This window comes from Corythoichthys intestinalis, chromosome 6 (assembly GCF_030265065.1).
Source record: "Corythoichthys intestinalis isolate RoL2023-P3 chromosome 6, ASM3026506v1, whole genome shotgun sequence".
In the NCBI taxonomy this organism is placed as follows: domain Eukaryota; kingdom Metazoa; phylum Chordata; class Actinopteri; order Syngnathiformes; family Syngnathidae; genus Corythoichthys; species Corythoichthys intestinalis.
Genome location: NC_080400.1, coordinates 49077132 through 49091487, shown reverse-complemented (window position 1 = coordinate 49091487; position 14356 = coordinate 49077132). Strand labels below are relative to the sequence as shown.

The 14356-nt window shown below is 38.6% G+C and overlaps 1 protein-coding gene across 2 annotated transcripts in view; it reads left to right on the top strand.

The window, feature by feature from the left end:
- The window catches only part of megf6 (multiple EGF like domains 6), an 89574-nt gene that overhangs the window by 54669 nt on the left and 20549 nt on the right, over positions 1–14356 (top strand). For both annotated transcript variants that reach the window (XM_057839315.1, XM_057839317.1), the window contains one exon: positions 12230–12358. In XM_057839315.1, the coding sequence (XP_057695298.1) occupies positions 12230–12358 (129 nt within the window). The remainder of the gene's footprint in view (positions 1–12229; positions 12359–14356) is intronic.

Here is a 14356-nt window from a genome sequence, read left to right as displayed (position 1 = left end):
CGATGCTAGGCTAGGTGCTCCAATATTCCTGACTGTAGCCGACAGACTACAATTTACGCCCACTTGATGCCGCACTACATACAGTGCCCTCCATAATTATTGGCACCCCTGGTTAAGATGTATTTTTTAGCTTCTAATATTTTTTTTTCAAATAATATGGGACCTTAATGGAAAAAAAGAGAAAAATCCAACCTTCAATACAAGTGCATTTATTCAGTGCGGAAAAAAATCCCACATAAAGAAATAACTATTTGACATCAAATAATGTGTGTCACAAGTATTAGCACCCCTGGTGTTAATACTTTGTACAACCCCATTTTGCCAACAAAACAAGGTCTGGGGACTGAGATGGCCATGGGAGGAGCTTGATTTTGTGTCTGGTGAACCATTTCTGTGTAGATTTGGCCATATGTCTAGGGTCAGTGTCTTGCTGAAAGAACCAGTGTCGAGTCATCTTCAGCTTTCGGGCAGAGGGCAACAGATTTTGATTTAAAAATGTCCTGGTATTTCAAAGCATTCATGATGCCATGCACCCTAACAACGTTCCCAGAGCCTTTGGAAATGAAACAGCCCCACAGCATCACTGACCCACCCCCATACTTCACTGTGGGTATGAGGTGCTTTTCAGCATGCGCATCTTTCGTGGCACGCCAGACCCACTTAGAGTGTTTGTTGCCAAAAAGCTCAATCGTCTCATCTGACCAAAGCACACGGTCCCAGGCTTCACAACTATTAGAAGCTAAAAAACAAATCTTAACCAGGGGTGCCAATAATTATGGAGGGCACTGTATATCATGCATATAGAACTAGATGCGAAATGACAGACTCGGCGGCGATAGTAAACAGCCGCCATCATAAAGCAGTAGACTTCTCGGAAAGGCTCTGTTGTAGTGAAACTACCTATCGAACCTAAGTAATTTTTTATCTAAAATACTCCTAAATCGGCAAAATCTTGACTTGAATCTATCTTTAAATGATGAAACAGTTTTAAAACTTTCACATGTCAAAAGTAGTTAGAAGGGAAGTAATGCAAAAATGGGAGCAATTTTAACAACTTTAACGGTTGATTCACAACATTAAATGCCAAATTCCAAACATAGCAAAGGTTACAATGTTTTTTTTGTTTTTTTGTTTTTAAAACATGAAAGGTAACACCAGTTACTTTGCCAAGTAACTAATTACTCTTGCTTTCAGGTAACTGAGTTACTAACTCAATTATTTTTTGGGAGAAGTAATTTGTAACTGTAATTAATCACTTTTTTAAAGTAAGATTAACAACACTGGCCAAAAAGATGCAGTCTGCAGAATGAAAAGTGACAAAAGCGGAGATTTTATTCTTCCAATTTGTTGCCGAACAAAATTTGTCTGCAACTATTGCTGATTACTTCTAAGAATTAGCAAAAGAAATTTTAATTGATTAATTAATTTTATCAATTGACCTTTTTAATTTATAAATGGACACACGAACGAACTACCTTCAAATCAAACTCTAATGCGAGCTGATGTGCCATGAAGTGCAGCCATCAAAAGACATAACTGAAATTGCCAAAACTGCTACAAACAATTATAAAAAAAGTCACTGTTAGATTTTAATAATCATGATGTAGCTGAAGATATTGATTACTCTTTGATTGCAACAGGTTATATGTGAGATTATTACCAATAAATTCATATTATTTTAAAAATTGAGTTTTTTTGTGTGCGTGTCATATTGCACGCTATATAAAACGTTGTAAGATTAGTCACCAATTTGTAAGAGCATACGTCCATATTTGTAAGATTGCCACCAGCCTCGGGTTGACAGGTATGCATAATACAGTGAGGACAGCTGCGACTTATATTGCAGTGCGGCTTATCTATGACTAAATGCCGTTTTAATGTCAAATTTGGTGGGTGGCGGCTTATAGTCAGGTGCGCCTTATAGTCGGAAAATTATGGTACTTGGTAATACTGTGTTTGAAAGAAAAAAAGCGATCAAACTTCATTTATGTGTGACTTGCCATAATATTGACTTTTATATGTCTAGTCTGCATACCTTCAGCTATACTCCTTCTTCATTGTTCAGCCCAGTTGAGTGTGTAAAGGAGCAACATCATGTATAAGGGTAGGACTACTGTAAAGAGAGTTGTGATAATGACATGACCCTACAAACGGACTATATTTTAAATTTGTGACACTTGAGTTAGAGGTACAGCGATATAATTAAAGTTTTTTTTTTTTTTTTCAAAATCTCAACTAGGACCCAAATTCTCGATACCGATGTGCATACTTGTGTGAGTTACTCAATTTATGTATTATATTCACGTGAAACAACTACAACAGTATTTATTGTACATCTTAAAAAAATAAATAAATAAAAAAAAATAAAAAAAAAAGAATTAAAATTTATAGGTGGGAACAGTAATATTTTTTTACACTAGAGGACGCTGCAGGTTTAGTTTTCTGCGTTCACAACACAAATTAATAAATAAAACCTCTTGTCCATGTCATGCCCATAGCTAAACCAATGTTTGATGAATTCCATAATTTCTTTGTTAGTACATTATTATTAAATGTTTGACTTGAATTCATTCAGTCATCCATTCAACTTGGAAACCTTTTATTCTTCCGCATCAAGTTGATAGATATAGTCACGCAAAGTTGTTCAAATAATGATCTTTTCACCAATTGTAAGATTTACTGTATATATACTACGAGGCCCAAAGCTTCACATCACCTCGTGAGTAGACATAGCTCTTAAAATCATGGCCGTGCGCCACTAAAGCAGAACCTCTTGTCCCTTGTCATAACATTCTAATGATTCATGTCACTCTGATTGGACCTTACTGTGGAAATGGGCCCATCAGTCTGTCTAGGTTGTTTTCTGGAGGCCCTTTCCCCTTAAGCTTAAGTGTTCAGTTTCTTAGTGCGCCGGGCCTCTGGCTTCAGCAGAAATCAGAAAAATGCTTGTGCTGTGAGACGGGCCAGATCTCAATGGGTATTTTCTTTCGCACAATCAAAATAGAAAGATACGACCTTCCCTTTCAGTGGGATATTTTAGTCCACACACGTGATTCAATAACGAGATTCATGGCAAAGACTACACATGACGCAGAAGGCTTGTTACTATGGCAGAAACATTGTTGCACTGAGACTTTATGGGATCCTGGGACTACGTAACATTACATTTCTCAGTGAAAGAAAGCTGTTATACTGACACTAGTCCTATCTGTTCCTTACATTTGGTGCCCATTTAGAAGAGTTCATATTTGTGATAAATACAACTGTTGTTCAACTGTCATGCTGGCTTGTTTTTGTTGTCTTCTTTCAGTGTATCAACCTTAAATGGCACCAGGAATTTCTATTCTGTGGTCTCTCTATCCGTTCTATTTCTGTGGTCTCCTCTTCCCGACTGTGTGGTCCTTTGTGGACCTGCTTTATGGGCTGACAGCACTCTTTCTTACACAAGCAGGGATCTGGAAATAATCCTCCTCTCTTAAAGACCTCATTTAGCTCAGAGATGGAGTCTTTCAGTGATGACACAGTGTGTGCGGTAGTAGTTGTGGACCATTCCCTCTGTGCCTACCTATAAACTATAAGAGAGGAAGTGGGATGGTTCTAAACTAACAAGTACCAGCAGATTCTGCACAGGCTTCTGTGGTTAATATGAAAACTAGTCGCCCCCTGTTGGTAAAAATAAACCATAAACCAGATGGCATTCATAAATTACAAACGGTACCTAAATGGCCTCTATAGATTTGAGTCAGATGGACGTGTCTCTTGCATTTGAAAAAAAAAGATGTAAAGATGTAAAAAGATTGTTTAAAGTGCGTATGATACCAAAAAGCATGTTTATTTCATATTTCACGCAGTGTTTTATGCTCCTGAATGAAATGGACCGCTTGGATGTGTATGGAAGCGATTGTTTTATATATTCAATTTTTGAATCCCGCGTCATGAAAACGAGTGACTTCCGGCTCCAGTCTTGGGTTCAGGACGAATGCGAATGTGACGTCACTCGGGTCAGCATCTCACAATACAGCATTGCTTTATAACATGCAGATGGATTGCGGATTCAGTTGATTACACCGATTAATCCGTTTATTTTTCACATCACTCTAGCCAAACGGCTGCAGAAAATTGTTGCTGCACCAGGGAAAGGTGTGTGAGCCTTTTTGGGTTTCAAAATAATATATACAGATATTTTCCAATACAAGCCCTACTACTGTGGGACCATTGGACTCAGGAAAAAGTGAGTAAAAATCGTATTTTGTATTGTCAAATACTGGGATCATGGCACACGTTTTACTACGGAGGTGGCTTGCATTTTGTGGCTGATTGTCCACCGAGATGCCACTCGGCCGATGACCGGCGGCTTGTCTGCACCCCCCCATACTCGACTTATTGCCCTCTTAGTGTGCCCTGGTGTCCTGTCAAATTTTCAAGCCCAACAGAAATGGCAACTTTCTGGTAGAAATGGCTGCGAGTACAGCGATTACACTACAAACTTTCTTTAAATAAAGGACTATTTACTTACGTTTGATCATAGACGGACATATAGACAAGATCTCCTCAGACACATCCTGCCATGTTAGCTGCACAACAACTGCACGCCACTCTCGTATGACTCTCTTCGCCGTGTAATAAAGCATTATTTTACGCAATGTCCATGTTGAACATGTGGCAGCTATGCGGTCCTCCGACATTGGCCAGTTTGTCCGGCGGTCATTGTCCAGCTGCTTCCCCACAAACGAGCCCTCTGCCCGCAGCAGGGGAACGACGAGCTCTAACTTGCTTGCCGCCGGGCGGGTTGCCAATCGGCGAAGACAATCGACAACCCCGCCGCCGTTTGATGTGATCCGGGCTAGTTTTGTGTGATTTTTCGATTCGAAAAGCGCAAATAAGACTTTGAGATGTCACTCGGTTAGGGTTAGCATGTCGGCTAGCTGTCACACCTCGTGGTTTGTTTACATTCTCCGAAGCCTGGCCAGGGAAATAACAAAAGCCTGACTAACTACGGTGGCATAAAATATCGTTCAGGAGGTACAGCAGTAAAGGTGAAGTCGACAGTTTTGACCATTATGGAGTAATTTTGCCATTGCTTACTGAATGAATGCATTTTTATTTCATATTCCATGTAGCACAAAACTGTTATTTGTCATGACCATACCATTTTTTTAGCAATTAGGGAAAATACTTCGATAAAAACATTATCCTGTAAAAATATTGGCGTAGAGAGACTGAAACAATGATATTTTGCGGCTCTCTTCTTTGCATTTTCCTAGTTATGAATAATTCCCCCTCAATGGGCTGAATTCTAAATCAGATGAAACATTGACCCTGCTGACGTCATCCTCCTGTTGGGGACGTTAGAGCCCTATAATGGTGGGTGTGGCTAAACGGCGGATTAAAAGACTAATTTCTCGTCATCTGCGCTTTGCCAAATTGCATGGTACCCGCGGGTTATTAAAAGTATTAAAAAAGCATTGAATTTAGTTTTCCATTATTAAAGGTATTAAAAGTTTTAAAATAACTGTTGTAAGTCTGGAATTTTTTCACCGTGGTCTTAATTTTCAAGAACATCTCAGTGCAACCTAAATTATATCCGTGACGAAGTTTTTTTTTTTTTTTTTTTTAATCCATAACGAAGATGACGCATAGAATTTTTATGATGCACTGCACTACAAATCGAAATGCAACTCGTGCGTGCCAAACCACCACAACCGGCAAAACGGAGAATCCACCCACCTCTGTATCGGGAATGCGTCCGTTTGTCGGTGGAACGAAAACCCTGCAGGCAGAAGTATTGTGGATTCTGTACACCAAAACAGACCACCATTCATATACTTCAAATGAGTCCATTGGTGATCTGTTTCGGATATTACGCCATTTTTGGTCGGCATCGGCTGTCACAATGTTGGTCATATTGCGTTTTGTTCCAAAGGGAGCGTTCCCGATGTCGTAACTGTCTTTTGTAACAAATTTTCAGTTGACAGAAAAAAAACCCACACATTTTCTTAATGTTTAAATAGTCTACATATTTTTATGATAATTATAAATGCACTTACACAATGAAATAACGCTGGAAAAGTTTGTTAAACATAATGTTGGTCAAATCGTGTTTTTTTCCAGAGGGAGCATTCCCAACTTCGTAACTGCAGCCAATTTAGGCTCATCAAGACTTAAATATGGAGGTAAAATCTGGCCTAAAAAATCCAGCCCGACCCAAACTGGTCCGCGGGTATTAAAGCCCGACCCGCGTTTTGTGTGATAACATTTGTGACGATGTCTGCATAAAAGCCTGTCTTTTGTAACGAATTCTCAGTTGGCAGGGGAAAAAAACCCGCTCATTTTCTAATGTTTAAATAGACTACATATTTTTATGATCATTATAAATTTATTTACACAACGAAATAACGCTGGAAAAGTTTGCAAAACCGCATCTATTTATTTATATTTTACAGACTCGCAGAGGGGAAGATTAAAAAGGGCGTATAGGCACGCTCTGGCTCTGCAATGACCATACAGCGCCTTCTTTTTTTATCCAAATTATTTATTTTATAACAAGTATTCCTTAGTTTATCATTCATACATCGTTAATATATAGTTATTTCAAAAAGTTAGCGAGAAAGAACCCTGGCCCGGCCCGACGTAATAATCGACATTTTAATTTTGGTCATGTTTTCAGTTTAATTTAGCTGTTTCCAGCTTTCTATGTTTATAATTGCGATGTTTGTTTACTGCTTTTCCTCTTACTGCGAAGAGGGAGGAAGTTACATTGGCCGCCGCTATGATATTTTAGTCATCAGCCATCTGCTGTGACCCGGGAATTTAACGCCTGCTTTCACGCACACTGCTTCCCATGTCAGTCGACACGGGAAATTGTTTTCACACACAACTGCTGCACGGTTAAGTCGCGATATTCCCGCTGTTTTTGAGTATGTGATAGGGGCTAACGTTACATCCAGATACTTTAGGTTGCAGTTTCTGGGTCATGCGAAGGCAGTGGACCTGCTTAAACATTTCGGTTTGCCTTTCGAATGAATGTGAATTTCGCCGTTTTAACTCAAGAGTTAGCCATGTTCACTGGGGTCTCGGCAGGTGCACTAGCGGCTAGCCTGTTACAGAAGATGGCTGGTCTGAGTCCTGTTCTCCTCCTCTTTTTGTCCATTATCATTGTGTGCGTGTGTGTTTAAAAAAAATCTGACAGACTTTATAATGTTACTTTAAATGTGTTTTAATTGTATCTTCAATATATGTGCATTTTTTTGTCAAACACTCTTAGTAATTGAGGTTAAATTTGATGTTCAGTGCTTTATTTATTTAATATGATTCAATATTATCTAAATAATGGGTGCGAGAAAAGTATTAATTTTCAGTTGAAATGGCATTAAAAAAGGTCTTAAAAGTCTTGAATTTAGATTTATCAATCCTGGGGGGACCCTGAATTGTTGTATATAGTCGAATCGTCTCAAAATATGATTCTAATTCACATAATAATGCTATTTAAGGCTTTTTTTTTTTTTTTTATCCTGTCGTGTGCACTTTAAGCATAATGAGGGGATTGTTGTGCCTGAATGAAGGGAAATTCATGCATCAATATTGCATTGGATCTGTTTTAGCTTACAAAGGATGTTGAACAATAAAGTTATGTGCCAGAATAGGTTTAAACTAGTCTATTTTTTTTAAAGGGGACTTAACTCTGAGTTTTACTTAAATCACAATTAACATCAGGACACCAGAACTGCCTCCACTGAAATATTGCATCACACAAAAAGACAGGCATATAAGCCATGGAACCACAAACTTCAATAACAATAAACACCAGACAAAAACCTGTATTTTTGAAACAGTGTTACCATGGACCTCATTTATGGTGACAGCTTCCTTAGTGGGCCAGATTTAACAACATCTCAGCTGAACCACTGCAGTTGCAGGCCAAGACGTCATGTCGTCAGCGTGGGAACACAGTGAAGGGCATACCTGAAAGCATGCGTATACTTCAAGAACATTGAGGCTGCGGATTTAAAGTAACAGTGGCCTGCATCAGAGAAAGAAGAAATTATATAAAAACTAACTAATAGGGAACACCCTGAGTAGTTGAAACCACCAAAACTCCATATTTCGGCTGGTCCCAATTTGTGGCTTCCTATGGTTTCATGGTTCACTGCTCCCTGTATGGATAGATGAGGTGGGCTATTGAAGGATGGCTCATTGCTGAAATAATTGGGTAGGAGTCTATCTACAGCATCCTCAGGCTATCACAGACAGTTACAGATGTCTGAGTTTTGTTTCATTTTTCTTTTCCATGAACACATTTTTGATGGAAAATTGGGAAATTTATTGTAAGATGAAGTAAAAAATAATATTATGCTAAATTTACATGTTTATCTGCAAGAACCCAAATTCAAAACATTCTGTAAGAATTCACTATAGAAAGCTGTGAATGAGCAAAATTCAATTACTCAAAATCCTCTTTGTCATTTGACCATTGAATAGGGTAAAAAAAGAATCTAAAATAACGTGAATTGCCAACTTGTATCTCATAGGGCATGCTTCAACTCTACCGTTTATACTCTTACTGTAGTAAAAGATTTGAAAACTGTTCAATGAGTGAAAAAAAAAAGTATTTAGTCAGTTGGATCATGTTGGGATGAACTGTTCCAGCTACATAAGTATCTCATCTGCAGTGAAAGTTGAAAACCCTCATGTTACAATGGGCTCACTCGTCTATATCAATCTTAATCCTGCGATCAGCTATGACAGTTTTAATCGAACATACGCATATTTAGATGCAAACTGGCAAGTTTGGCAGATTTTGAACAGTCCCTCAAAAATAATCCATGTCTGATCATTTTCAAGTGGTTTATTACAATCCAGATGAGTAAACATAACACGAAACACACTTGAAAAATAAAGTTATACAGATTGTGCACTTAAACAAAAAATACATTTTGTTTTTCGAGCACTTACTAGCTGAATGTTCGTATTCTGTGGAAAACGTCTTTCAAGCGCTAACAGAAACTTGTGTCATGCTGCCTCCTAAAACAATGAATAGTCACGCACATATCCAGTGGTATGAAAAAGTATGTGAACCGTTTTGGAATTTCTCACATTTCTGCATAAAATCACCATCAAATGTGATCTGATCTTTGTCAAAATTACACTGATGTAAAAACAGTGTCTGTTTTAACTAAAACCACCCAAACATTTATAGGTTTTCATATTTTAATGAGGGTAGTATGCAAACAATGACAGAAGGGGAAATAATTAATAAGTGAACCCTCATCTTAAGGAGACTTAAAGAGCAATTGAAACCATTATTTACCAAACAATTAAAAGTCAGGTGTGTGCCAAATCACTGATGAGTGTTTTAAGCTGCCCTGCCCACTATAAAACACACACCTGGTTAGAATTGTCTTGATGAGATGCATTGCCTGATGTGCATCATGGCCCGGTCAAAAGAGCTGTCTGAAGACCTGCGATCAAGGATTGTTGATTTGTATAAAGGTAGGAAAGGATACAGAACCATCTCTAAAAGTCTGGATGTTCATCAATCGACGGTCAGAGAAGTTCTCTTAAAATGGAGAGAGTTTGGCACTGCTTCTTCTCTCCCAAGGAGTGGCCGTCCACCAAAGATGCCAAAGAGGAAGAACCCTAGAGTGTCTGCTGTAAAACTATGGCCAAGAATGGTGTTCATGGAAGGAGTCCACGGAGGAAGCCACTGCTTTCTAAAAAAACATTGCTCGTTTAATGTTCGCAAAAAGGCACTTGGACACTCCACAAAGGTTTTGGCAAAATATGTTGTAGACTCATGAAACCAAAGTTCAATTGTTTGGGGGTAACACACAATGTAATGTGTGGAGGAAAAATATCCCACAGCTAACCAACATCAACACCTCATCCCCACCGTGAAGCACGGTGGAGGGAGCATCATGATTTGGGGATGTTTTGCTGCCTCAGAGCCTGGACACATGGCGATCATTAATGGAAGAATGAGTTCATAAGTTCATGAGGTTGTTTTGAAGGAAAACTTGAGGCCGTCTGTCAGACAGTTGAAAGTGAGGATTCAAGGATTCAAGAATTTTAATGTGTCATCAGTTCACAATTCCATGTTAATGGTGAGAAAATAGAACTCAGGTCCCGTTTTAAAAGTCAATATAAAAAGAGATGGATGCTGCAACAAGACATTGATCCAAAACACAGAAGTAAATCAACTTCAGAATTGTTTCAGAAGAACAAAATTCACGTTCTGGAGTGGCCAAGTCAAAGTCCAGACTTGAACTCTATTAAGTTGCTGTGGCATAACCTAAAGCCAGCGATTCATGCCCAACATCCCAGGAATCTTACTGAACTACAGCAGTTTTGTAGAGAAGAATTGGCCAAAATTAGTCCTGATCGATGTGCCAGACTGATCTGCAGCTACAGGAAGCGTCTGGTTCAAGTTATTGCTGCCAGGGGTGGTGTGTGTGTGTGTGTGGGGGGGGGGGGCAAAAAATATTAAATGTGATAGTTCACTTACTTATTTTTCCCCCTTCTGTTATTGTTTGCATACTATCCTATGAAAACCTATAAATGTTTGGGTGGTTTTAGTTAAAGCAGACAGTTTTTTTAACTGTGTGATTTTGACAAAGACACATTGACATTTGACACATTGATGGTGATTTTATGGAGAAATGTGAGCCAAAAGGTTCAGATACTTTTTCATACCACTGCATATATAGCAACACTCACAGATGTGCTCTTTGTACCCTACCAAAAACATTTTATATCAACTGTATACTGCAGGAAAGAAGTTATGGCTGGGGGCGGGCAACCAGCAACTTGACGACAGTGAATTGGAAATATGTTTTCGCTGTTATGTACGGATTGCTGTACCGGATCATCGGTTAACTATTTAACTTCTTCCCATAAAAATACCAAAAGTTGTATCGACATTGTCCGCGCTAAACATAAATAGACCATCCACAAGAAGAGGTGTTTTTTTCGAAGTAACTAAAAGACATATAAAGATGCGCAAAGATGCTGGTGATGATTAACCGTGTCAATTGTGACAGTACACATAGAATTCCTTTGAAATTTTGAGAGTATAGTTAAAGATTAGTTTTTAAAGACTCAACAGTAGGCGAGAAGCGAGCTAGTCGGTACAGCCTTCCAGAGCCTGGGGGACAGTTACTGTGTTATTATTCAGTCATTCATTCATTTTATGTTCCTTTTATCGTAACGAGAGTTTCGGGGGTGCTGGAGCTAACTTTGAGCAGTTGGCAGGGTACACCCTGAATTAGTTGCCAGCACATGGCGGGCGCAAGGAGACAAACAACCAATCACGCACTTTCAGAGTCCTGACCACAACTGTGGAAAAGGTTTGGTTGGGTTATTGCTGCCAATGGAGGGTCTACCAGTTATTAAATACAAAGGTTACATACTTTGCACATTTCCAAGAATCATGTCTTTATTGTCCCTTAAGGATCGGTTTCTTTTTTTTAATGTTTGTCTGAAGCACATTGTTCAGTGCTGCTTATGGTAATATTTACTTCTTCTGTGAATTCAATACAACACAATACAATACAATTTCTACATCCTTTTGTTTCCATTGCAGATTAATTTGAACTACCAGTTAACAAAAACAAACAAACAATCAAACAAAAACAATTTTTTTTAAAAATGAAAAGAATCAAGATCGAACGATATGAAAAATACAAATAGCGGTCCTTTTTTGGGGCCATATCGCCCAGCCCTAGCACTGACACAGGTTGTTTCTGAATTACAGGCATTTCTTTACCAAACATTGTTTGTGCTGACCAATTACACTTTTGAACAATGTCTGTCTCTTGGTTCAACAATGAAAAACATATGTTTCTACCAACCCAAAGACTAGCATGTAGGAGTTAGTAGGAACATCAACCTGGATCTGTTTAGTTGTGCATTAGTGGAGCCTGCGGACTCAGCAGGTGCTCGATTTATGGTCTCTCTTGCTCCAAAAAGAGAACGGCCTAAGAGCTGCTGCTGACTTTGATGTGTCCCAGATCCACCGCACATGTGGGACATGAACCAACTTAATGAACGCAGACACTCTAAGAATTAACACTGCCATTTGATATTGAAATTTTCAGTTGGTGGCAAAACAATAACGACAAGGAGCAGAAGAATTGAATGAGAAAAGGGGGATGACAGATTAAAAAAAAAAAACCAACAACTGACTATTACCCTGTGAAGTTGCCAATTGTAATGTCTAAATCTCGACCCACAGTGTGCCCGGACGGCTTTTACGGGCTTGGCTGTGGCCAGATGTGTGAGTGCAGGAATGGTGCCCGCTGCCACCACATCACAGGAGCCTGCCAATGCACGGCTGGCTGGGCAGGGCCTCACTGCATTCTGGGTAATGTAAGCCACATCATTAAAATGGGGTGTGAGGGAGGACCTCAGTGCTGAACATCCTCTCCTTAAACACAACTAAGATGTGTTTTTGAGCAATTATCCCTAGAATGAGACATTAGCAATAACCTTTTGAGGGGTAGGATAAGTTTAAAGAAAGGAGCAACACACCCTGATGAATACATACTATAGTTCAAGTGAGTTTTTGTTGCTACAGATGATCTTCCCAAACTTTTTGTTTTTCGTGTCGAGTCATTTAAAAATGGCAAATTCAAATCTAGAAAAGTAGTACAGTAGAATGCCAATTTCTTGTCAATTTGATACCAATTAGATGTGCCTTATGTGATGACACCACATAGAAACGATAACTTTCACTGAGACATGCTTGAAAAAATATATTCAGATATTGCATTATAGCTGGCTTATATTGTGAAATTATGTATGCATCATGTTCTCTGGTAAAACGTAAATAAAAATAAAATGAAATAAAAAATAATAACATCGTAAAAAGAATTAGTACTGACTTGCAATCATCAGTGTGTGTTTTAATAAGCGCGCCAAATTTATTTCTTAAAAACATTGCCTAGTATCTGTAATATGGCTTAAAAACGAATAATAAAGCTGGCTTGTCAGGTTTTACAAGCTGAAGGCGTGTCTGCTTAATGTGCTCAAAACATGTGCTGCTCAAGAGTCAAAATTTCATTGAAGTACCTTGACATGTTACGACATGGAAAATGGATGCAACTTTATCCAGCTTGTTTCCTATGACTACACAACTCATCCTCCACAGCAAAGAGGCTTTTTGGGTGTGTGTACTGTGAAAAGAATCTCTCAATCACACCTTCGGCGAATTGGCATGCCTCGCTCTCGCTTTTAGTGCCCGGGGAGAAGCATTTCCCTCTCGGTCCCATTTTTGTTGAAGCAACCTTATAGGTACCAGACATATAAATGAAGATTCACATCTGCCAATCTCATACCAATATTAATACAGGGTTTATGTAGATCATTAAAAAAGCATTTAAAGTCATAAATGGATTTTCTCAAAATTAAGGCCTTAAAAAGCATTAGAAAGCATTAAACTAAATGTTCGAGGCATTAAAAATTATGTAAACTTGACAGTTAAAAAACTTTTTTTTTTTTTTTTACATAATTTAATTAAAGCAAAGCAGGGTCATTCATGACTTAAATGTCAAATACTATAAGGAGGAGACACAAGGAGGAGACACAAGAACAAATGCCTCGTTTTTAGACAGAGTTGGGGGGGGGGGTGAGTGGAACTAAAGCATAAGGCAGAAGGTTTCTACTTTCACTTTGGAGGCAACATGCATACTGGCCGAAAAGCAATAATGAAAAACCAACGTCTATATCATCCGATATCATTTTAAAATGCTTTTATCGGCTGATATTGTCAACTACCCGATAATATTGGACAAACCTGGTGTTTATGCGTCTCCAGTTTTTCTTCCAGAAATCGCTCTTATGTATCGGTAGCTACTCCGGTTGCTAATTTTAGTGCTGAAGGTACCGTACTACTCATCGGCTGCAAGTGTTTCTCTCCAAGCTCTCCTCCATGCATGCATGCATGGCCTTCATGAGCCTTGTGTTCTCACTGGAACGGAAGTTGCATCATGTATTTATATTTTCAACAACTAAAAATTCATTGTTTGAGGCTTACAATTTTTGCGTGTGAAACTCTGCTGTTGGGCATGAACATTAAATTAGTTTAAAGTGGCATTAAAAGCATTAAATGAGATTTGCTGATACCTGTAGAAACCCTGTAATAATTATATGTTGTAATGTGCTAAAATTAGGCATGGAATGTGTAACAATTTTCCAAAATGTGCCTAGTAATTTTATCATTGAACATAGCTATTAGATATGTATATTGCCTCTGATTGGGCTACTGCCAAGTGAAGAGGTCTCTGATTGGTATATTGTTTGCGTGCAGTGCATTGTGGGATACTTGGGACTATTATTTTAAAAAACACGTTGGGTGGCTCAT